General features: G+C 48.1%; 2 protein-coding genes across 4 annotated transcripts; one reads left to right on the forward strand and one right to left on the reverse strand.

Moving 5' to 3' along the window:
• The first annotated feature begins 5,724 nt into the window (after positions 1-5,724).
• Positions 5,725-14,845, forward strand: LOC310701397 (uncharacterized protein). Of its 2 annotated transcripts, none has more exons than XM_083492196.1 (4): positions 5,725-5,848; positions 8,259-8,988; positions 9,896-10,022; positions 11,446-14,845. In XM_083492196.1, exons 1-4 carry the CDS (start codon positions 5,823-5,825, stop codon positions 12,441-12,443), a joined length of 1,881 nt encoding a protein of 626 aa, XP_083348322.1. In that variant the 5' UTR covers positions 5,725-5,822; the 3' UTR covers positions 12,444-14,845. The 2 variants fall into 2 exon arrangements, with proteins under 2 accessions (XP_083348322.1, XP_083348321.1); XM_083492195.1 differs by having other exon boundaries at positions 5,725-5,844; positions 8,252-8,988.
• A 684-nt stretch (positions 14,846-15,529) lies between these two features.
• Positions 15,530-24,502, reverse strand: LOC310701409 (uncharacterized protein). Of its 2 annotated transcripts, none has more exons than XM_083492218.1 (5): positions 24,238-24,502; positions 22,157-22,228; positions 20,023-20,727; positions 18,175-18,307; positions 15,530-17,160 (listed from the first exon to the last, which is right to left on the reverse strand). In XM_083492218.1, the coding sequence occupies exons 1-5, from the start codon at positions 24,307-24,309 to the stop codon at positions 16,283-16,285; spliced, it is 1,860 nt and encodes a 619-aa protein (XP_083348344.1). In that variant the 5' UTR covers positions 24,310-24,502; the 3' UTR covers positions 15,530-16,282. The 2 variants fall into 2 exon arrangements, with proteins under 2 accessions (XP_083348344.1, XP_083348345.1); XM_083492219.1 differs by having other exon boundaries at positions 20,023-20,732; positions 24,238-24,501.
• Positions 24,503-25,101: the final 599 nt, after the last annotated feature.

Consider the following 25,101-nt stretch of genomic DNA (forward strand, 5'->3'; position numbering starts at 1 on the left):
GGGTATCTTCCAGCTCTGCAGTTCTATGATATTTTAAGATAAGGCATTGCCGATAGAATACTAGCCTGTCAGGACAAACAAGGCTCCTGATACGCTAGAGGTCTGTGTACAGGGATGGTTTTGTGGTTAGGAGCAGTTCATACATACACATGACTTAACCTGTTTTGGGGCACTCCTTTTATTCTCCTTCCACCTTTCTTTATTACAGTTCTATCCCACTTTTTCTCCGAAGCGCTCAAGGTGGCCTTCATGAGCCTCTCAGATCAACCCTGCGACTGACTCAACCCTGGGCTGAGAGAAGACAGTGACCAGCCCAAAGTCACCCTGTGAGCTTCATGGCTGAGTGGGGATTTGAAACCCAGACTCCCAGGTCCTAGTCCAGCCCTCTAAGGCTTTCTATCAATATATGTCGTCAACAGGCTCATCTCAGCTATCTGCCAATCTCCCATTCCCACCACCCTTCTGAGTAATACCCCTCCCCACCTTCTCACTATATAGAAGGATCTGGGCAACTTCTGTTTCAGTGTATCTGAAGAAGTGTGCATGCACACGAAAGCTCATACCAAGAACTAACTTAGTTGGTCTTTAAGGTGCTACTGGAAGGAATTTTTTTTATTTTATCAATATATGGATGAGGTTCAGAGCCAAAAACAGGCTTGAGAGGACTGAATGTTGGCCCATAAAATCACTGATCTGTATAGCTGGAAGGGACCCAACGTGTCATCTAGTCCAACCCCCAAAAAGGACATCTTTCAAAAAGGACATGTTTAAAACCAAAACAAAATATAAATGTATAGACTGAATTTTAATGCCAAATTTAAAACAAAGGTGCAATACAAAAATTCCTAAAATGCTCATCCAACAGCACCATAAGAAGGCCAATTCCTTTTTAAAAAATAATAATTTCTATTTGATTTTACAAGTGTAAAGCTATAACAATGCCAAATACCTATCTACCTTTAGAGATTTCTCTGAATCTCCAGACTTCCCACCATCCCCTTCAAGGGTCTTTATTGTTAACATTTTCAGCTGCATATTATTTTGTAATCCATATTTTGTATTTCTCCATATTGTCCATATTGTTACATTACAAGTGTTAAAATCCTGCTAATGTTTTCATCTGCTTACAGTGGTCTCCTCAATAAATTATAATTTTTCCCCATTCTTTCTTGAAGTTTTTGTCTTCAGTTTAACCCTGTTTAGGGAAGTTTTTAATGGCTGATGTTTTAATGTATTTTTAATCTTTTGTTGCAAGCCGCTCAGAATGGCTGGGGAAATACAGCCAGATGGGTGGGGTATAAATAATAATTTATTATTATTATTATTATTATTATTATTAGAACCAAGAAAGACAATTCCTAACCCGAGTCCACTAAAAGATGAAGAGGCAGACCTTAACTACCAAAGGGATGGTTAAATAAAATGTCCTAGTCTGATACTTAAAAGCTGACAACATTGGTGTCCCAGGGGTTTCCCCTGGGGATAGCATTCCAGATGCAAGTGTTTTGTCTTTAAAGCATTCTGGATCAGCTTCCCTGGGTTTCACAAAAGAATGCTAATATTTCTGAATGGCTACTGGTGCCTGGTCTGGGGCACTGGCTGTGAAACAGTGCTTGGTACTTGGGAAGGCATAGGAAGCAGAAATAAAAGAGAGAGTTTCTCCAGTTTCTTTGGGGATAGAGGATACCTGCCCACTGAAAATCTGTTGTGAGGTAGCAGGTCTGCTGTCAATGCACCAGCCGTTTAAAGCATGTTTTCTCCAAATAATCCCAGGAACTGTAGTTTAAGAGCACTGGGAACTGTAGTTCTGTGACAGGTAATAATAATAATAATAATAATAATAATAATAATAATAATAATAATAATTTATTTGTACCCTGCCCATCTGGCTGGGTTTCCCCAACCACTCTGGGCGGCTTCCAACAAAGACCAAAAATACACTAAAATGTCACACATGAAAAACTTCCCTGAAGTCTTCTGAAACTCAGGTAGTTGTTTATCTCTTTGACATCTGGTGGGAGGGCATTCCACAGGGTGGGTGCCACTACCGAGAAGGCCCTCTGCCTGCTTCCCTGTAGCTTTGCTTCTCGCAATGAGGGAACCGCCAGAAGGCCCTCAGCACTGGACCTCAGCGTCCGGGCAGAACGATGGGTGTGGAGACGCTCCTTCAGGTATACTGGGCCTTTGAGGCCGTTTAGGGCTTTAAAGGTCAACACCAACACTTTGAATTGTGCTCGGAAATGTACTGGGAGCCAATCTAGGTCTTTCAAGACTGGTGTTATGTGGTCTTGGTGGCCGCCCCCAGTCACCAGTCTAGCTGCCACATTCTGGATTGGTTGTAGTTTCCGGGTCACCTTCAAAAGTAGCCCCACATAGAGCGCATTGCAGTAGTCCAAGCAGGAGATAACCAGAGCATGCATCACTCTGGCGAGACAGTCCGCGGACCCTTCTCAGCCTGCATACCAGATGGAGCTGGTAGACAGCTGCCCTGGATACAGAATTGACCTGCTCCACCATGGACAGCTGTGAGTCCAAAATGACTCCCAAGCTGCGCACCTGGTCCTTCAGGGGCACAGATACCCCATTCAGGACCAGGGAGTCCTCCACACCAGCCCGCTCCCTGTCCCCCAAGAACAATACTTCTGTCTTGTCAGGATTCAACTTCAATCCATTGGCCGCCATCCATCTTCCAACCGCCTCAAGGCACTCACACAGGTAAACTACAGTTCCCATGATTCTTTGGGAGGGGGAGTTGGGTGCTTTAAATGTATGGTGCTTACCAGGGCTTCTTTTCAGCTGGAACTCAGGTGGGCTCCACTGCCATTATAAAGAACAAGGGAGGCGCTCTGGTACCTCTTTTTCTAGGAAAATAGCACTGGCATATACAGCCTCAGCGATGGGGAACCTGCAGCTCACCAGATGTTGGATTCTTAGCTCCCATCATCCCTGACTCATAGTTTGCATTTCTAATTTGTCCACAAGAAGACCGCAAATAGCAATTTTGTGCAATAGTATCTGAAGTGTTGGGCTATGAGGTGGGTTTGTACCCAATATAAGTCACAGGGGCTAGCGCCTTTAATTTTGCCATTTAATCTATAGACAGAGAGCAGAGAGGCTGGGCTTTCTGGGGCTGCTGGGAGTTGGGATCAGGCTAGAGAAGGCTGCTGTACGACATAGCAATCCAGGGAACTTCCTTAGCAAGGAGTTCCTGTTTTGGGAATTGCTCCAGGGCTCCCAACAGTCTCAAAGATCCAGATAAGGATCTTTATCTATTCGCCTAAATTGTCACATATCTGGGCTTGCCCTCTTGTCTTTTGTCCCCACTATTTAAACTCCTTCCACTTCCTTATGTATATCACTTTCCCACTTGAGGATAACAATTCAGCCCTCTGACTGAAGAGGATTCCAGTACACAACTGCTTTGTAACAAACACGCCAATCTTAAAATGCGATTACTCTTTTGTTCATGCTAATGCTGAACAAACTTGCCATTCTTGTGCCTTTAAGCAGCTGCATGCAAAGGCGGATATTCAACAGGTACGGTTCTGCCCAGGTACAGCAAACCAAGCCAATGGCTGCAGGGTTTACAGTTCCAGTTATTGGAATCCTGACTTTTGTGCAAACAGTTTAAAAGGTGCAAAGGCTCATCAGCTTCTGCCTTCATAACTGATAAGTGCAAAGGTGAAGATCACCAGGTGAGCTTGGGCCTGTTACTATCTCTGAGCCTAACCTGCATAGACTCCTTGGACCCAGCAGAAAGTACCTTTGAAGGGGGCTGACTCTGGTTCTATATACCTGGTGCTGTTGCATCTGGTTCAGCGGCCTCCTGCCTGCAACCCACAATTACAGTGGTCCCTTAAGAACATACAAAGAACATTTTAAAGTCTATTATTATTATTATTATTATTATTATTATTATTATTATTATTATTATTATTATTTCCTCTATCAAAAAATCCCAGGGCAGTGTACAACACTGAGAACACACTATACAGAGCACAGTAATAAAAACATAATAAAAAGCATAATAACATGATAGTGGGAGGTACACCATGGCTATTGTAGCAAGTAGCCAGTAGTGATGTATGGAAGTGAGAACTGGACCATAAAGAAGGCTGATCGCCGAAGAATGGATGCTTTTGAATTATGGTGCTGGAGGAGACTCTTGAGAGTCCCATGGACTGCAAGAAGATCAAACCTCTCCATTCTGAAGGAAGTCAGCCCTGAGTGCTCACTGGAAGGACAGATCCGGAAGCTGAGGCTCCAATACTTTGGCCACCTCATGAGAAGAGAAGACTCCCTGGAAAAGACCCTGATGTTGGGAAAGATGGAGGGCACAAGGAGAAGGGGACGACAAAGGACGAGATGGTTGGACAGTGTTCTCGAAGCTACCAGCATGAGTTTGACCAAACTGCGGGAGGCAGTGGAAGACAGGAGTGCCTGGCGTGCTCTGGTCCATGGGGTCACGAAGAGTCGGACATGACTAAACAACAAAACAACAACAGCTATTGATAGCTTTACTCTTCCCTCGATCAGCAGCATCTGGCTCAGAGCCAGGAACCAAGTCTACAGCCTCCGACATGGTGTTCTGCCACTGCAGGTTCCAAGGTTGTTAGAATTTAGGCATCAGGCTAAAACGTTCCTGTTGTCTTGCACTTTAATAAATGTTAGTACTGCTACAGTGCGGGGCAGTTCTGATTTATTTATTTTTAATAAAGATTTTCTTGATTTGTAGTGTGTGCAATGTCTCTCCTATTTTTTTCATGTAACATTTTTACAAATCAGTCAGTTCTGATATTTTTATGGTTACTTAAAAAAACCTCATTGATGTTTTGACTTTTAATTGTTCATGCTTTATATTTTTAATAAAAGATATTTTGTCTATACTGTTAGCTGAGCCAAAGTACTCAACCTACCTACAGGATATAATTCCTTCATGGGGGTGCATTCAACCATGTGTGGCCCCACCCAAATCTGAAGTGCTGCAGTCTGGACACAGGTTTACCACCACAGTGAGAACTACCTAGGATGGTAGTGTGCCCTACTTTAAGGAGAACAGTCCTCTACTTGATGGAATCTCCCCATCAAGTCTGGGTTGAAGATGAAAAAAACCTCTAAAATGGCAGAGCTGGGATGGAGTGGAGATTAACACTATGCACTTGAAACGCATCTAACACACATGCCTTCACCCCCTGGGAACTGTAGTCTTTCTCTACAGTGCTACAATTCCTAGCACCCTTAAAGAACTACAGTTCCCAAGACTCTTTGGGGGAATTCATTTTTTTTCTTTTGGAGGGGGGTGCGTTGAAATGTTTTGCTGTGTTTTCAGTGCTGGTTTCAATAGGGTCACTCAGGGGTCTGAATTGGGATAGAAATAAAATGTAAAATAAATGAAAATGTATGGTGTGGATCTTGCGGGGAAGTTGCTACATCATCTACAGGCAGTGGCTGCGTAGCCGACTGAGCAGTCACAACAGTTACCACGAATATATTTCTGCTTAAATTGTTGCAATTGTTTCGAAACGCGCATCTTCGCAAAGAAGCACGCGCGCATTTTATGCAAAAAGGTATCCTTTTTTTTATTTATTATGCATTTCATCTGTAAATTAGTGGGTCTCCGCACTGAAAATGCTACATAGGGGTTAAACGTACAGAGCGAGACTTCCTAGAGAGAGACCCAGGAATTTCAGCTGCAGACGCTCCTTCCTGCTTCTTGCCCCCACCCCCCACCCCTTTCATCACTCCTGGAAAACTGGCTTTTGGGATTTGGTAGCCCGGGATCTGACTGAGCTGCAAATTCTTCAGATGCGTGCACGCGCGCCATGCAGAAGCCCCAAGGAGCAGGTGGGTCAGAGGAGGGGAGATCTGTCTGCCAGGAAAGGGGTGGGTGCGTGGGTGGCGGAATAGCAGAAATCCAAGGCTGGAAGAAGAGAGATGAAGGCAGCAGGGTTGACCCCTCCCTCTTCAATAGGCTGGCTACCGCCCACCCCTCTCCTCCTGCAGAAACGTAGGAAACTTCCTCGGGCCGAGTCAGATCACATTGGTCCATAGAGCTCAGTATTGTCTGCACTGGCCGGCAGCAGCCGGGTTGTGGGTGTTTCCCTGCCAGCTCTGCCTGCAGAGCGAACCTGGGATCCTCTGCACGCAAAGCTTTCTCGCTGAACTAAAGCCCTTCCCCACAAACGTCTCACAACGTGATCTCTGCAAAAAGTGCTCTTCCTAGGCCTTTAGGAACATCGGAAGCCGCCTTTTGCACTATATTGTCACACGGACTTTCAGCAGCTCACCAGGGGCTGGGAGCTAGGAGTCCCTCTCTCAGCTTACCTGGAAATGTCAAGGATTTTAGCTGCTTTACCACCAAGCTTTGAGTCTACCCCAAGAGCTGTATGACAGACAGAAAGCCAACTGGAAGAACTCCTTTTTTATCACTGGGTTCTATGTAAAAACTGCATTTTTAAAAGTTAATTTAAAAAAATAATAATTCTGCTGTACGCTGCCCTGATGTTTTGCCGAAGGGTGGTGTATAAATAAATGGGAGGGCGGAATTAAAAGCAGAAAGCTTGGTGGTGGCAGCCCAGTTCTTCAGTGCCTTTGAGGTGTCTGCATTTCTGAATGCCCATGCATTTTAATTTGAATTGGGAACTTTTTCAGCATGAGGGCCACGTTTGGCTTGATTCCCCACCCCTCAATGTGTAATGCCTTATCATCAGCTGTATATTTTATGATATATTGCCAGTGATGGCCCAAGTTGGTGCACCAGATCTGAGAGCCAGCATCGTCTCCGGATGATGATGCTCCCAATGACCTGCCCCTGGCCACTACTTCTGGCTGTGGAGGCCTCTCAATGATTGCTTACTCATGAGTAGGCCCCTCTGGATCTGTAGGTGCATAGGGAATCATCATTGCTAATTCAATCCAGACCTGAAACTTTTGATGTTGGTGCTGTCAAGGAGGCCTCTTCAAAGAGCAATAAATCTTCTCACTGCTGTCGGGGTTTCCAGAGCTTAGCACAAGGGTAGAGAAACTTGTGGGCCTCTGAGAGATTGCTGGACTACAACTCCCATCCTCCACGGCCGTTGCCCATGCTGGCTGTGGCTGATGGGAATTGGAGTCCAACAGCATCTGGCAGGTCTCAGGTGCCCCAAACCTTGCCTCAGGCGGATGCTACACAGGCCAGAATGTGCCCCTCTTGAACCCTAGGTCGGAAAAGAACTGAGTCAGCACCACTTGCAAGCTTTGGGCTGGTCCCATGCCTAGGAAGCACAGGCCTAAGTGGTTTTCCGTTTGCTCCACCTCATTCCCCTGAGAAACCTGCTTTTTGCTGCTGCATCAGAGCAGACGTCGACCTGCGGAGAATGCGATGGACATTTGCTCCAATTCAGCAGTAAAGAGTGGGGAAACAGTGGGACAAGCAGAAGTGTGGACAGGTTTCCCAATAATTTGTAGAGCAGTGCACTTTGATTGTTGCCACATTTCCACCTTACTTTTACAGCAGTATTATACCACTTTAACAGTCATGGCTACCCTCAAAGAATTCTGGGAAATGTAGCTAGCTAAAGCTGCTGAGTGTTGTTAGGAGACCCCTCAATTCCCCTCACAGAGCTACAGTCAGTGCTTTCCCCCCCAAAAAAGTTTAGGGGTACTCTCATTTTCCTACTCATATTGAAATACTGCCCCTCAATGAGGTCAAACACATTCATGAAATTTTTAGGGGTAGGCGTCCCCCCAGAAAAAAAAGCAGTGGCTACAGTTATCAGAGTAGCTTACCAGTCAGTCTCTCTTTTCAGGGACCTCTGGGAGTTGATGCTCTGTGGGGGGGGGAATAGGGCTCACCTAACAGCCCTCAGTATGGCAGCCATTATTTATTGCTTCTTACTCATTGCCGGCTCCTGAAATCAAGAATCTTGTTTTCCTACTGATTCCACCAAAGTGTGTGTCATACTGGGGCCTTGTGGGTTGCAGAGCTGTAGCTAGCTGATATTTTGCCCCTGGCAGAACCGTCAAGATTGCACCCACTAGGAATGTGGCACAGAAAGAAATAGGGAAAAACAGCGCCCCACATATCAAATAAAGAGCCTCTATTTTAAACCTTTTCTGATGAGGCAATAATCAATACTGGTGTGCGCACCAATGCCCACGGGTACCATGCTGGCAGCCTTGATGTTTTTTGACCGACACATGTTGATTGGAGGTTACATTTGCTTGGCACTGCCCTATTTTTCCAGTTATGCCTGTGAATTTCCTTTTGCAGTGCAAAGGAGGGCGAAAGTGGAAGAACGTTACCCAGAAGCACCTGAGGAAGAGGAGAGGTTAGAGCCCAGAGGGGAAATTTTTCACGCTGCCCACAGTGGGACCAAAAAGAAGCTTCTGGTTGCGATGGCTCCAAAGCCATTTAAGCAGGAACCTGAGGAGGAGCTGCAGCCGTGCTGGGAGGCCCAGTGGCAGGAGTTCCTGAAGACCATGCAGGCCCCGTATTTAGGGTGGAGAGCCCCACAACTGTCTCCACCCCACTCGGCGGGAGGCCCGAAGGAATTCCGGGCCTCCTCCTTCAAGGAGGCTGGCTTACAGCCTAGAGGAGAGAGTGCCACCCGGATTCACCTCTGCCTTCCTAGAGAAGCCTCCAAGAAAGCTGATGAAAGCAGCCCAGATTCTCCTGCAAAAGTGAAAGAAGGGATTCTGGAAGAGGAAGAGCCCATTGGCCTGGAGAAACGGTGCCAGCATTTCCGGCGGTTCTGCTACTGGGAGGCCGAGGGGCCCCGCGAGGTGTGCAGGCGGCTCCAGGGGTTTTGCCGCCAGTGGCTGAAGCCGGAGAGGCACAGCAAGGAGCAGATCCTGGAGCTGGTGACCCTGGAGCAGTTCCTAGCTGTCCTGCCCCAGGAAATGCAGAGCTGGGTCAGGGATGGCTGCCCGCAGACCTGCGCCCAGGCGGTGGCCCTGGCAGAGGATTTCCTGCTGGGACTACGGAGGGCTCAGAGAATTGAAAAGCAGGTGAGTACCTAAATCTCAGGGACACGGGTGGTGCTGTGGGTTAAACTACAGAGCCTAGGACTTGCCGATCAGAAGGTTGGCGGTTCGAATCCCCGCGACGGGGTGAGCTCCCCTTGCTCAGTCCCTGCTCCTGCCAACCTAGCAATTCGAAAGCACGTCAAAGTGCAAGTAGATAAATAGGTACCACTCCGGCGGGAAGGTAAACCGCGTTTCCGTGCGCTGCTCTGGTTCGCCAGAAGCGGCTCCGTCATGCTGGCCACATGACCCGAAAGCGAGATGAGCGCCTCAACCCCAGAGTGGGTCACGACTGGACCTAATGATCAGGGGTCCCTTTACCTTTACCTAAATCTCTGCTACTGAGCGATGGGCCTTCAGCAGTTGCTGTAGGGATAGAGAACTGGTCGTCCTCCAGATGTTAGTGGACTACAGCTCCTATCATCCCTCATTCTGGCTCATGCTTCCTGGAACAACATTTGCAGGGGCACAATTTCTGAATGGTTCCACAGAGGCAAAGCTGGCTGAAGCAATGAATGCAAATTTTACCCTTATTTTACAGTAAGCTGTAGGTTCTATGGATATTCACACAACCCTTTGCAGGCTCCATCCAGACCAGCAAGAGACATTATCAGAGGTCAAAGACACATTCCAGAAAGGCAAAAATCCACAATAAGGGTGTGAAGTAAGGACAGGGAAGGGGGCGGCCTGGGGAGAGCAAATGTGGCCCTGGGAGGGTTCCAAGGGCCAGATATAGATATGTGGACCTGTGATGAAGCAACAGGAAGCCTTTCGTCTGCTGAATTTCTGTGTGTTGGGTCGTGACTATGAAAAGAAAAGGACAATCCTTGATATAACCAGGCCCCAGTTCCTATTTCTCATAAGATAATTGTACACCTGCCCTTATTTCCAGCTGTCCAAGGCTTTGGAAGGGGTGGTTGTTAACGCCTCTGATGCAGAGCACAGCCTGTCAGATGCGGTGAAGATGCAGTTTGCCACGGAGGCCCAGACGGAGGGTGCTGGTGCAGCCATCTTGTTCAGTAAGTTCCGGAGGAGGAGTTGGGATTCAGCTCGGCTTATATGAAGACTGGTGTGGTTTACATGGGGAGAAAGCTTCCTTTCGTCTTTATCTGTCCCATAGAGAGCAAAAGAGCGAGTCTGGCTCCTTTTGCATCTCCAATTTAGTTTGCTAGAACCAGGAACTCTTTACTATGCAATACACATTTCCTGTACTAAACGTAGCTTTCTTTATTTTCCACATCTAAAGTATCACTGTGATTGCTTTAACTTTGAAGAGTGCCCAACAGAAAGTATTCAGTACTCAAACGGCTTCCAAAGTGTGTGCTAACTAATAAAATCATATAATTGTTGAGTTGGGACCCAAGGGCCATCTAGTCCAACCCCCTGCAATGCTGACTCCCTGTCAGATGGCCACCCAACCTCTGCTTAGAAACCTTCAAGGAAGGTGAGTCTACAACCTCCCAAAGCAGTTTGTTTCCACTGCCAAACAGCTCCTACCACCAGAAAGTTCTTCCTAATGGCAAGGTTAATGAGCAGAATGAGCCCAGTTAGGTGATGAGAGGTTGCAAGAGCAAGTGTGGTGTAGTGGTTAGGGTGTCAGACTAGAATCTGAGAGACCAGGGTTCAAATCCACATTTAGCCAATAAGCTCACTGGGTGACTTGGACCAACCGCTGCCTCTTAGCCTCACAGAGTTGTTTCAGGGATTAAATGAGAAGTATGAGAATCATGGCGTGCTCTGGTCCATGGGGTCACGAAGAGTCGGACACGACTAAACGACTAAACAACAAATGAGAATCATGTATGCCACATTGAGCTCCTTGGGGGAAAAGTGGGAAATACAGTCGTATCTCGGAAGTCAAACGGAATCCGTTCCGAAATCTTCAGAAACCAAAGCACGGCTTTTAAGCACCTGCAGCCAATCGGAAGCTGCGGAAGCCCTGTCGGATGTTCGGCTTCCAAAAGAACGCTCGAAAACCGGAACCTTCACTTCCAGTTTTCGATCGTTCGAGAGCCAGAACATCCAGTTCCCAAGGCGTTCGAGAGCCGAGGTACGACTGTAAATACAACCAATAAATTACTCAATAAGTTTTTTTATTGTATCAGATTCATTCTGAGGTGCTTCTGTTCTGCCTTGTATTTATTAACTCAGATGCTTACTGTGGGCAACGAAGGAGTCCATGTGAATGAATGAGCAGGCCAGCCAGTCTCTGCGGTTTCCATTCTAGCCTCAGAGCAGGGGTGGGGGAACCTGGTCTTGAACCAGGGATGCCCATTCCCTTGTGTTGTGTCCCATGAGTCTCCTGATTGGTGTAGCTTGGCTCTTAATTTGCACCCATTGCTTCATCCCACCCTAACAGATGCCATAAGCTGATTAGGTGTATCTTGTAGCGTTGAGTTCCACATGCTGGTTGTGCTTATGCTGAGATTCTCTCCATTTCAGGGGCCAACGAGCAGGACCGCAAAGCTGGACAAAAGAGTGTGCAGTGGGCACCGCATGAGCAAGTGGAATTCAGTGGGGCGCCCTTGGGAATATCCGAGGGGAATGTATTCCTGCTTCCTGAACTGGAAGAGGTGCGCCACAGATGGCCACAGGCACCACAAAGCCACATGGGAAGTGATCTGGGAACAAAAGTGAAGGAAGCCTCTTACCTTGGGGAAGGCAAAGAAGAATCAAGCAAAAGCACTTTCCAAGCAGGAGTCAACCAGCAGAAGATTAAGGAGGCAGGCATCAACTGTGCGGTCAGCTTCAGCCAGACTTCTGTCGCCCTTAAGAACCAGGCACTGGAAATAGTTGACAAGCTGTACAAATGCTCAGATTGTGGGCGGGGTTTCCACCAGAAACCGTACCTTCGAGTCCATGAACGAACCCATACGGGTGAGAAACCCTACAAATGCTTGGACTGCGGGAAATCTTTCAATCGGAGGACCGGGCTTTGTAGCCATCAGAGAGTGCACACAGGAGAAAAGCCATACCGGTGCTCCTATTGTGGGAAATGCTTCACGGGGACTGGGAGCCTTAAAGAACACGAGAGAACCCACACAGGAGAGAAACCTCATAAGTGCTTGTACTGCGGCAAATCTTTCAACCGGCGGGGTGTGCTTTGTAAACATAAGAGGCTGCACACCGGAGAGAAGCCATACAGATGCTTGTACTGTGGGAAAAATTTCAGTCAGAGGTCTCACCTTATTTCCCACGAGAGAACCCACACAGGGGAGAAGCCCTACGAATGCGCAGACTGCGGGAAATCTTTCCGTCAGAGCAATGACCGCTCTCGGCACCAGAAGATCCACAAAGGTGAAAAAACGCACAAATGTGCCAAGTGCGGCGAAGCCTTCTGTCAGAGAGAATACCTCGTCAAGCATGAGGACCCACGCTGGGGAGAAACCGTACGAATGTGCAGACTGCGGGAAGAGCTTCTACCAGCAAGCCCACCTTAATGCACACAAGAAAATCCACACGGAAGAGGCGGCTCACCATTGTTCCGAGTGCGGGAAATCCTTCCTCCAGAGCTCTGACCTTCGTAGACATCAGAGCATCCACAATGGCGAAAAGCCACATATATGCCTCGAGTGCGGGGAGCGGTTCTGTCAGAGAGCGTACCTTATCAGGCATCAGCGGATGCACACGGGAGAGAAACCATACGAATGCTCAGACTGCGGAAAGGGCTTCTACCAGCAGGCGCATCTCAATGCACACAAGAAAATCCACACGGAAGAAAGACCGTACCACTGCTCCGAGTGTGGGAAATCCTTCCGCCAGAGCGCCAACCTTCGTAGACACCAGAGCACCCACAATGGCGAAAATGGCAGCAACAATGCCCAGAGTGCGGAAAAAGCTTCTATCACAGAGTGTACCTACTGAGGCACATGAGGATCCATACTTGAGACGCAACTTAGCTTTCCCCCACTGCATTGGTGTAGAAAATAGCTTGCACAAATCAGAGTTCTTACCTTCATGGATCAGCGGTGACGAGGGGAGAATGCATCACCAGCCCAGTCACAGACTTTTTAAACTCCTGGGAGGAATTAATCATCATAACCTTTGCTGGGTTGTAAGAAAACCCAGAGATTGCGATATTTAGATTCTTTTCCCTTGGAAAAAGAATTAATGCATTCAAATGCCCTCAAACTGTTGCAAACTAAACGTGGAAAGAACTTGTGCCAGACATGTCTGGGTTTTAGTGCTACACCATTGGGACGTGGGTGGCGCTGTGGGTAAAACCTCAGCGCCTAGGACTTGCCGATCGTCAGGCCGGCGGTTCGATTCCCCGCGGCGGGGTGCGCTCCCGTTGCTCGGTCCCAGCACCTGCCAACCTAGCAGTTCGAAAGCACCCTCGGGTGCAAGTAGATAAATAGGTACCGCTTTATAGCGGGAAGGTAAACGGCGTTTCCGTGTGCTGCGCTGGCTCGCCAGAGCAGCTTAGTCACGCTGGCCACGTGACCCAGAAGTGTCTGCGGACAGTGCTGGCCCCCAGCCTCTTAAGCGAGATGGGTGTGCAACCCCAGAGTCGGACACGACTGGCCCGTACGGGCAGGGGTACCTTTACCTTTTTATTGCAGAAACTGGTCGTGGACGAAGGATGAAGCTTGCAGAGGACCTCATTGTTCAGTTGTTGCTGCTGTTCCATTTCTCTTTAAAAAGCTTTCCTGGCCTTGTAGACTGCTAAGGCAGCCTTGAAATCGCAGAGCCACACAACCTTGGGTTGTCTCCAAAGCCAAGGGAATGAGACTGTGCGTTTCTGTGGTCAGCAGAAAGGGCAGGAGTGGTCAGCGGTGCTTATCTGTCCTGTTACCGGCATCTCAGTCGCTTAGTGAGTGTGGCAAATGGTGCAGATGCATTGTTAGAACAAATCCAGTGCTCCTGCTGGCGTGTTTGCACCTCGCTGACATCACTGCTGTCTCCTCTTTTAGTAAGCTGCAGCAATGCTGGCGATGGGACTCTGCTCTTGCCAGCTGCTGCTATTGAAATAGCACAGTTACCACCAGTAGCCATCTTGAAAGCCCAAAGAGAACAAGCATCAGTGGTCAGCAGGGATGGAGGACTGGATTGGATCCTAAGAGAAGCTCAGTTAAAAATTCACAGGAGGAATCTTTCCTGTCCTTTAATTTAGGATCCCAAGCCATTAGAGTCTCTGAATGGCTAGAGTTGGGTCACACTGTACATTTAAAGCACTGTTGATGGTGCTGATGGGAGTTTGACAGTGTCTAGACTGAAGCCCATCTGGTGATCTTTAGCCAGCCACAGACATTTGGCTGTAGGGAGGACAAATGTCTGGGGAAGTCTTCCCTTTCTTACAGGAAAGTGGCATGGGGGCCAACAGTAGGTGGAGCCAGAATCAAGAGCAGGTAGAGGTGGAGAGACACAGCCAAATCTTCTGGTTTTGTTCCCATCCTCTTCTGTGCTGAATTCCACAAAGGCAAAATTGAGGCTAAGCAGGAAGCTGACAGATGAGGCTACCCCCTGGACTGGAGGCATTTATGAAGGCAGGCCAGACTGGGCTGGCCGAAAGCTATTTGATGTGGCAGTGTCCTATTGGCCCTAATGGGCTAGCCTCAATACTGTGTATAGGGAAAACTAAATGTCAGTGGGGAAAGACTGTAAGACTGTATTGTTGTACCCTCGTTACCCGAGAAACTCAGCATGTAAAGAGCTGGCTGCTCCAAGCTCAGACCGTATAGCTCCAACAAGCCCCACTCGAGCTCCTATACCAATAATTTAAGAACTTCCGTCACTGTAACGAAGCCACGTTTACTGCCTGTGCAACCTTTTCTGAATGCTGTCTGGAAAAGCACATGAACCTGACCTTTGGAGAATTTGTAAGTAAACCATTTTTAACTTACCAATCGTGTGGTCTTTTTCTATACAAGGGAATGAATACTGGAAGCTTGAAACCTTTAGTACAACCCATATTATATCAAAACAATACATTTTATAAATGGAAGAACATGACTTCCTGAAATGCTACGAGCAACCCCCTCCCCATGGGCTGTCCAGGGGTGGTAGCAGTGGAAAGTCTGTGGATCCTATCAACCTTTTTCTAACACAAGGTATGGGTGTGTACAGCTGCTGTTGTACAAAGCCAGTCTCAGCCAAAACAAATAATTGGCAGTTAACTAAAAAGGCTGAGAAATGCCACTGAAGGTTTTGGTCCAGTCTTGGTATAGCTGTTCAGTCTACCTGCAAGGATGCTTACGGAGATGAGGGAAGTTGTAGCTCAGCAACATCAGGAGGGGCAAAGGTTTTCCTATCCCTGATGGAGTTGCTGATCATGACTGAAGCTCGGAATCACCTCTATCTCATAACTCAAATTTTAGGAGATTTCACTGTAGTGTGGAGGGTTGCAATTTGACATCCAGCTTGAGCTGATGAAAACTAAAACCCTTTTTTAAGAATTCCCCCCCCAATCCTCCTCTTAAGGAATTAAAAGACAGAATTTCACTTTCCCAATAACAGTCTCCCTTTTGGTTGATCTCCCAGGGTTTATTTTCTGATACTGAATAAAAGACAAATGCAACAGCTGATGTTTCTCTCAAACAGAATATTTATATAATTCCTGCACGTAGGTAAGACTTGTGCTCACTGACCAAGGTTTTGTGGCATTTTCACAATCCAAACACACTTCCAGACCCACTCCTGTCGCATACTGCATTTGAAGCCTGCACAACACGTGACACACACATTCTTCGCCCATCAGCTGAGTGAGCCCAGATGTTACACAGCCCATGTACGGTGGCCTGCTGGGGCCTGCAAAACCAAGGCTGCTTGTTAAGTGCCTGGCAGACCACCCGTACATGGCTAGTGTGTTTTGCTTGATGGGGCAGATCTTGCTTTTTGAAAACGTGTGGTGGGAATCGCCAATGTGGTGCCTTCTACATGTTGCTGGACCAGCAGCTCCCTTCTGGCCATTTTGGTTATAGCTGATGGGGAGCTGAAGTCCCAACAATGTTTTCAGTGCATTCCTGACGTATGATGTTATCAGGGCCAGCATGTTTTCACTCTGCATTAAAAGCAATGGAAAATCGTTCCCACTCAGTAATGCGTCAGGCCCAACAAACCACACCTTTTCAGTGCATCTGAGTTGCGCTCCTTGGTTGCTCTCACCCTTCCTCTATAGGCCAAACTCTTTAGATAGGACAGGTTTCTACACGCTGAGCTGCCACAGGGAGTCGGCATCACAAAGGGCGCGTTTCCTGCCGCTGTCGATTCCTAAATAAAGCTCCAACCACGCTCTTCGAAGGATTTCTCTGTCCTGCCCCTGCCCCCACCCCCTTGTGCTCTAATCATTGGGATGGCTACTTTCCGGCACATATCCCGTCAACGTATTTAAGGGCTGAGCGGCTAGGGGAGCCTCCCCTCCCTTTGGCGCGATCACGCGGTTCCTCCCGCCCTGCGCCGACTTTTTCATGCACAGCAAAGTGCAGTTGCCCAGGACCACGTAACCCAGTGCCGGGGCGTTTAAGTGGCTACCCTTCCGGCAGGTCTCCCGCTCGTGCTGGAGCAGCGACGCTCGGCGCCGGTAGCTTTTCCCACAGTCTTTGCAGCTGTAGGGCCGTTCCCCAGTGTGGACCCGCTTGTGCTGGCTGAGGTTGGAGCTGGTGCTGAAGCTTTTCCCGCAGTCCGTGCATTTGTGGGGCCGCTCCCCCGTGTGGATCTTCACGTGCCGGCGCAGCTGGGACTGGCAAGGCCACCTCTTCCCGCAGTAGGAGCACTCGTACGATGGCGCCTTCTCCGGACGAGTTACGTCGGGGCTCTGGGTGAAGCTTTTCCTGCACTCTGCCTTCTCATCGGGGATTCTCTCTTGGGAGGGGTTTTTGTTGAAGCGTGGAGCATCTTCTTCTCTGCAGTCAACGCCTTTCCTCAGGGTGTTTCCCAGAGGGTCTTCCTGGTGCTTCTCCACCCCCTGCCGACTTGCAGGCCCTTCAGACACCTGGAACAAAGCCCCATTACCCTTTTCCAAGGAGATCTCGCTAAGTTCCACTCCCTTGGGTCTTTCTACATGAAGATTCTTCTCCTTCTTCTCAGTTCCAGAAACAAACAGAGAATCCTGGGTAAATTCCCCTCGGGTTTTTTCTCTGGGCGCCCAGCTTGCTTCAGCTTGCTCACGTCTCTCCAGCTGACGATTCTCCTCCTCATTCTCGCTAAGCTGCCCATCACCTAATAAAACAAAGAGAGAACAAGAATGTGGGTCTAAAGGAATAGTGCCCAATGTTGGCAGTGCTGGGGAGGGGGGCTAAGAGGCAAGTGGGTGGCAGTTCCGGCCCTGGGGGTGTCTATCAGACTTTGAAAAGCTGAGATTACTGGATCAAGTTCATCCATTTTGTTGAAGTAATTAAATAGTTTTAACTGGATTTTGAATAAATGCACAATTGATTGTTGCTGTTTAGAACCTTATTGTGTTTCTGTCATTTTTGTGGCTTGTGCAAACCACTATTCTGAAGAATGCTTTTTATAGGATAGGGAACACTGGAGTCATATGAGTTTATGGAATCAAGGGGGTGATCGCCTGAAAAAGTTTTGGAACCACTGGTTTAAAGAATTTGAGGTTTTTCCATTTAGAAAAAAACATGGAGCAGTGGCAGGGGATGGCATGAAAGAAGGCTAAAAAATTAGGCAGGGGGTAGAAAAAGTCAGTATATCTGTCTTCAATATTTTATCATTTTATTTTGTAAACTGTATACAACCACGACTGCAGGGGGAGAACCCTCAAAGAGGTTTACAAAAAGAATAAAACAACGAAACTATCAGGAAGAAGAGAGTTTAAAACAACAATTTAAAACCCTCAAAAATAACTGAAATCAATGAGTTAAAAAACAGGTTAAAATTCAACATGTCTTCATAGGCTTGCCTCAACAATGTTTTTAGCTGGCACTGAAAGGAGTACAGTGAAGGCACCTGCCTGACGTCAACAGGCAGTGAGTTCCAAAGTGTGCATTAAAATATAGATTTCTTGCAAATGCAGCATGATCTATATTCCTAATCATCAAATCGCCCACTACCACAAACCCTCCACCCACTGGAGAAGTATCCTTGGCATGAGAAGATAGGTGTTCATCCCCATCCCCTGAGGAATGGGCTTCTCCTAAGGGAATGCCTCTCTCTTCCTCAGATCTGGTTCCAATATGAGCCCGTTCCATCAGCCCCAGGCTCTTCTCTTCCAGCAACACTTACTGAGCAAGTTTGCCTCCCCATCGCTGTCCTGCTCAACCGCCATGGGGAGCTGCAACTCTTCGGTGTCCGAGGGGTCCTTTTCTGCCTTGGGGGAATTAACAATCACCCGCTCGAAAGGCTCCAGCTCCTGAAACTGAACAGGGGATACCATTCAGAAAACAGCCCTGCTAGATCAGGCCAACTCCCATCAGCCCCAGCCAGGCCGAAGGTGATGGGAGACGTAGTGGAGCAGCACCTGCAAGAGTTGCCGTCTTGAGGACCACAGGCTGGGAAAGGCTTATCTATATAGCAGATAACTACAGTGGTACCTCAGGTTAAGCACTTAATTCGTTCTGGAGGTCCGTTCTTAACCTGAAACTGTTCTTAACCTGAAGCACTACTTTAGCTAATGGGGCCTCCTGCTGCCGCTGTGCCGCCGCTGCACAATTTCTGTTCACATCCTGAAGCAAAGTTCTTAACCCGAGGTAATATTTCTGGGTTAGCGGAGTCTGTAACCTGAAGCGTATGTAACCTGAAGCGTATGTAACCCGAGGTACCACTGTATCGATGAGTCGTTGTGGTGTAACGGTTAGTGTTGGACCTGCGAGATAAGAGTTCAAATCCCCACTCAGCCATGAAGCTCATTGGGTGAGCTTGGGCCATTTGTTTACTCTCACCCTAACCTACCTCACAGGGTTGTTGTGAGGAGGACTGTGTAAGCCACCTTGAGCTCCTGCGAGGCAAGATGGGATAATAATGTAAATAATAATAATAATAAGCACAGCAGGCAACCAAATGTCCCTTTTAAACAAAAGGGTATTAAAAACTTCACCTGCCTCCATTGTTTATCCCAGCAACCTGGTATTACAAAGGAAGACTGCCTCTGCACAGGGAGGGCTCCTTTAACTCAGGGGTGAGGAATCTGTGGTCCTCCCGATTGGATTCCAATTCCCATCAGCCCCAGCCAGCACATGCCAACCATCAGGGATGGTGATTTATTAAATTTCTGTACTGCCCATCTGAAGATCACAGGGTGGTTTATAGTATAAAAATATAAGGAGACACACCATAATAACAAACAAAAACAATCCCCCCACAGTTTAAGAGGCTATAGATTGCTTAATTACAGTGGTGCCTCGCAAGATGAAAAGAATCCGTTCCGCGAGTCTCTTCGTATTGCGGTTTTTTTCGTCTTGCGAAGCAAGCCCATTAGCGGCTTAGCGGATTAGCGCTATTAGCGGCTTAGCGGATCAGCTGTTAAGCGGCTTAGCGGATCAGCTGATAAGCGGCTTAGCGGCTTGGGAAAAGGGGGGGGGAGGAAAAACCCCCCGCAGGAACTCGCAAGACATTGTCGTCTTGCGAAGCAAGCCCATAGGAAATTCGTTTTGCGAAGCACCTCCAAAACGGAAAACCCTTTCGTCTAGCGGGTTTTCCGTCTTGCGAGGCATTCGTCTGTAGTCAAAGGCCTGGGAAAAGAGGACTTGTTTTTGTCTGTATGTAATGGAGGTGCCAGACGAGGCGCCCTGGGGAGAGCATCCCACAAATGGGGAGCCACCACAGAAAAGACCTGTTCTTGTGTTGTCACACTGCGGACCTCTTGCAGAGAAGATACGCAAAGAAGGGCCTCTGATGATGATCACAGGGTCTAGGTTGCTTCATATGGGGAGACGTGGTCCTTGAGATCTGATGAAAATCATACCTCAAGGAGCTATGATTCAGTTTCCACACCCCTGATTTAACTACTCCCCACCTGCACAATGGCACAGAGAGGAATGATGTGCAACCTGATAGAGAGATTAATTACATCCAAGAGTAGGATGGATTTCCTGCATAAGTCTTCAGGATTGAGTCCAAGCCGAATGCACTCACCGGTTCTTCTCTCCTCTCCAGCTTCAGCAGGAAATCCTCCGCCAGGGCCACCGCCTGGGCGCAAGTCTGTGGGCAACCTTCCCTGACCCAGCTCTGCATTTCCTGGGGCAGGACAGCTAGGAACTGCTCCAGGGTCACCAGTTCTAGGATCTGCTCCTTGCTGTGCCTCTCTGGCCTCAGCCACTGGCGGCAAAGCCCCTGGAGCCGCCTGCACACCTCGCGGGGCCCCTCGGCTTCCCAGTAGCAGAACCGCCGGAAGCACTGGCACCGAGTCTCCAGGCCAATGGGCTCGTCCTCCTCCATCATCTCTTCTTTCACTCTTGCAGGGGGATCTGAGCTGCTTTCATAGGCCTTCTGGAGGGCTTCTCTAGGAAGGCTGGGGAGAACTGGGGTGGCACACCCTCTTCTCGGCCAAGAGGAGGCCCGGAATTCCTTTGGGCCTTCCCCTGAGTGGGGCAGAGACAGCTGTGAGGGTCTCCATCCTAAGCAAGGGGCCTGCATGGTCTTCAGGAACTCCTGCCACTGGGCCTCCCAGCACGGCTGCAGCTCCTCCTCAGGTTCCTGCTTAATTGGCTTTGGAGCCATCCCAGCCAGAAGTTCTGTGCTGGTCCCCACCTGGGTGACATGACAGTCTGTTTCACCCCCCTCTGGCTTGTCCCCCTTTTCAGATCCATCGGAGTCCTGCTTCTCTGTTTTTATTTCTTTCTGCCCTGCGAATTAACAATCAATGTCACAACAACAACAACAAATCTTTGACCTCATTTCACCACCTTCCTCCCAAAGGTGTTGAAAGCAATCTGTTGCGGAGGAAGGTTTATCAGCCCCTCATCAGGTAACTATTTAACTAGTCACAAGGACAGCAATCTAGCAATAATATGCCCTGTCTGGGGAGACCAGACAGCATAAGAACATAAGACAAGCCTTCTGGACTGGGTCTATGGTCCATCTAGTACAGTATCGACTCCCAGCAGCTGGCAAACACTGCCTCTGACAGTGGACTGATAACATAGCCCCCAGAGCTAGCAGCCATTGATGTTGCCTGTCTGTCAAAGAGAAGCAGGTGCAGTAAATGATCCCTCTCTTTCGACTGGGGCAGCCTCTACCCTGCAAGACAAGCAGACGGATGGATGGATGGATCAGACCAAAAGTCTGCGTAGTTCAGCATCCTTTTCACTCAGGTGCCTGACACATACATACAGGGTCCTGCCTGCAAGCAAAGTATGATGGCAACAGGCCTCATGAAGAAATAAGAACGTGAAGTTCTGCTGGATCAGGGCTCTTTTTATTTCCTTACTATTAATCAGTGCTTTTTTATGGGGGAGTTCACCACAAAGTTTGTTTGATTATTTATTTATTTTATTTCGGGCCTAGTCGCAGTGCCACAGACACACACAACCCAGGTGCTGGGCCAAAATATAAGATGTGATTAATAAACTCAAGCAGACAGTGATCTGGATTAGAAATGGCCAAGGTGATATTTCTTTTGCTCAGGCATTGGGGGTATTATCCATTTCAGCTCCTCCCAGACAAAAAAACCCCAATTATTTAATTCTGAAAAGGTAAGGGAACTCAATTCTTGCTCAACCACCCCACCCCACGTTGTTTATTCATAAACAACGCTTTCTGTTGGGGAAAGGTCATAGCTCAGTGGAAGAACATCTCCTTTGCACACAGAAGGTTCCAGATTCTACCCCCCAAGTATCTCCGGGTAGGAATGGTAGAGATCCTTGGAAGCTGCTGCCTGTCAGTGTGCAGACACGACTGAGCTAGCTGGACCAATGGTCTGACTCAGTGCACAGCAGCTTCCAATGTTCCTGCTGCTTGCAACCCCCCTTGGAAATGGCTGGTTGCAACAAGCATCGCACCCAGAGCCTCTCTCTTCCTTTTCCTCACCACCCCTACAGCTTTGATCCTGGTCCCACTGAAACAACAACAACAACTTATTAACTTTGTATACCTCCCTATACCCCGCTGGTGCCAGTGAAAGGGGGCGCCTTCTGATCTGGCGGGGGGAAGTGACTTTAAAGTGCCTCTATTTTGCAAAGCTCCTTCTCTGCAAGCATGGATTTTCTGCGGTCCACCCCGCAAACATTCCGCTTTCTCTGAATTCTTTCCCTCCTTCCGTGAAACTCACCTTCCCTTTGCAGCCGTTGCATTGCACTCTTCTGGCGATCTGGAATCTGGCGATCTTGCAGCTGTTTCCAGACTAGAAATAAATATACATATATATGCAGAAGTTAAAAGAGATGCATGCAGCTGCAAGGAGAGGAAGCCGGAAGAGCGGTCCTCCGAGTTTTTGCATCTGTTGTGCCTTGCTGGGTCCCTCTAGGAAAGACATCTCGGTGCATTTAACCACCCCCACCCCCTTTGGGCTATGCGTAGGAGACGCTAAAGCAAGAGAGAGGAACCCTTTTCAGCCTAAGGGTTGCATTCGCTTGAGCTGAGTCGGGTCACATAGCATCAGTGGGCGGGGCTAGAGGAGAAAGAGGGCGGAACAATGAATGCAAATTTCACCTTTTCTGCAGTAGGGAACCAATATAAGATGGGGAGACACCTGGCTTGCCAGTAGGGGTCTTAGTGGACCACCAGCTAATGCTATTCTAGGCTGCAGTACCCAGATCAAAGGAAGTTATACAGTGGTACCTCAGGTTACATGCGCTTCAGGTTACAGACTCCGCTAACCCAGAAATAGTATCTCGGGTTAAGAACTTTGCTTCAGGATGAGAACAGAAATGGTGCTCTGGTGGCACGGCGGCCAGAGCTAACGTGGTGCTTCAGGTTAAGAACAGACCTCTAGAACGAATTAAGTACTTAACCCGAGCTACCACTGTAAAGGTAAAGGGACCCCTGATCATTAGGTCCAGTCGTTGCTGACTCTGGGGTTGCAGCGCTCATCTCGCTTTCTTTGCCGAAGAAGCCGGCATACAGCTTCCGGGTCATGTGGCCAGCATGTGGCGAACCAGAGCAGCGCACGGAAATGTCGTTTACCTTCCCACCGGAGCGGTACCTATTTATCTACTTGCACTTTGACATGCTTTTGAACTGCTAGGTTGGCAGGAGCAGGGACTGAGCAACGGGAGCTCATCCCGGTGCGGGGATTCGAACTGCCAACCTTCTGATCGACAAATCCTAGGCTCTGTGGTTTAACCCACAGCGCCACCCGCATCCCTTTTAAAGGAAGTTATAGTACCATTCTACTCTTCCTTGATCAGACCACACCTGGAATACTGTGTCCAGTTCTGGGCACCACAATTTAAGGAGGATATTGATAAGCTGGAAAGTGTGCAGAGGAGGGCAACCAAGATGATCAAAGATCTGGAAACCAAGCCTGATGAGGAAGGGTTGAAGGAGCTGGGTATGTTTAGCCTGGAAAAGAGGAGACTGAGAGGAGATAGGCTAGCCATCTTTAAATATCTCAAATGTCACATGGAAGATGGGGCAAGCTTGTTCCCCTCTGCTCCAAAGGGTAGAACTCAAACCAATGGTTTCCTTAGATTCCAACTAAACCTCAGGAAGAACTTTCTGACAGTAAGAGCTGTTAGACAGTGGAACAGACTCTCCTTCATTGGAGGTTTTTTAATATTTGTTTTAATTTGGGTGCATTTCCCACCTTGGCGGCTTCCTGATGAAGGGCTTATATAATGTTCTAATTAATTAATTTAATTAAATTGGAAGTGAGTGAAGCACAATGCTCGCAGTACTAAGCTCTCTGGAGGAAAGGCAGCATAATAAACAGCTGTCAAGAGACAGAAATGCTTTGTGTACTGTTCTTCTCCAGCTACAGTGGTACCTCAGGTTAAGAACTTAATTCGTTCTGGAGGTCCGTTCTTAACCTGAAACTGTTCTTAACCTGAGGTACCACTTTAGCTAATGGGGCCTCCCGCTGCTGCCACACAATTTCTGTTCTCATCCTGAAGCAAAGTTCTTAACTCGAGGTACTATTTCTGGGTTAGCAGAGTCTGTAACCAGAAGCGTCTGTAACCTGAAGCGTCTGTACCCCGAGGTACTACTGTACTATAAAAGGAACAGGAGTAAGTTTTGGGAAAAAGCTACAAGCTGGAATAACACCCACCCCCAGCTCAAAACAAGCCTTGGAATAAATTCACATCTTCTTTTCTCTTTAAATGTTGATATCTACACCCAGAGGCCGGCTTGGTTGGAATCCTGAAGAAAAGCTGTTTTCTAGGATTGCCTGTGGGCAGCAACCTTATTCACCTGTTGAACTTCTGCCTCCGATACAGAAGTGCTGGTGGAGTGCGTGGGGTTGAGAGCTGGCAGCCCCAACATCAACCTGAGTAACACTGTTTCCTCAACATGACTGGTTGCTTAATGGGAAATGATCCCCACAGACCAAGCACCACGGCCGCTTCCCAGCTGCAAGTCCAGCCGCCACCATCCTGAGTTTTCACCCTCCTCTACCACCAAGGCCAAAGGGAAGGCAAGCTGGTGTGAGGGGTCTGGCTTCTGGAATGCCTGCAGGCCCCGTTGCTACAGGCGACGCTTACAACAAATGGAACCCAAAGAGCGACTTGGGAGAGCTGGATTATGAAGACATACAATAAGACAGAGACAGGAGGCTGGAGATACTTAAAGCATTTTTTGAAATCCCCTCTTCACCCTCCCACAAACAAAAGGGACTGCACCCCTCAGGCCACAGCCCTGTATTAATACTGGACAGGTCATTTTGGCACCTTCATTATATGTTTTTCATTTACTCAGTTCTTCTTGGACTGTTTTTACTCCCAGTCCTACTGAAGCAGGACCTGGAAAAAATCAGTTAGAAACTTATAAATGCTCCTCCCTGCAGAAATCTTTAGTAAAAGGTGATTTATTCAAACTGAGGTGAAGCCAGAGTATTCTTCCTGGGCTGTTAATATCAGAAACAGATGCTACTGCTTGCAGTCTATTCTGTTTTTACACTTCGTCTGTTCTACTGCTGCTGGATATTTTTTATTTTTTATTAATAGAAGAAGTTTAGCTCAGTCGGTAGAGCATTAGACTTTTAATCTCAGGGCTGTGGGTTCCAATCCTGCACGGCTGGGGGTTGTCCAAGATGATCCACGTTGTCCCTTCTACAAT

Source organism: Podarcis liolepis, assembly GCF_965112155.1.
Source record: "Podarcis liolepis genome assembly, chromosome: 2".
Taxonomy (NCBI): Eukaryota; Metazoa; Chordata; class Lepidosauria; order Squamata; family Lacertidae; genus Podarcis; species Podarcis liolepis.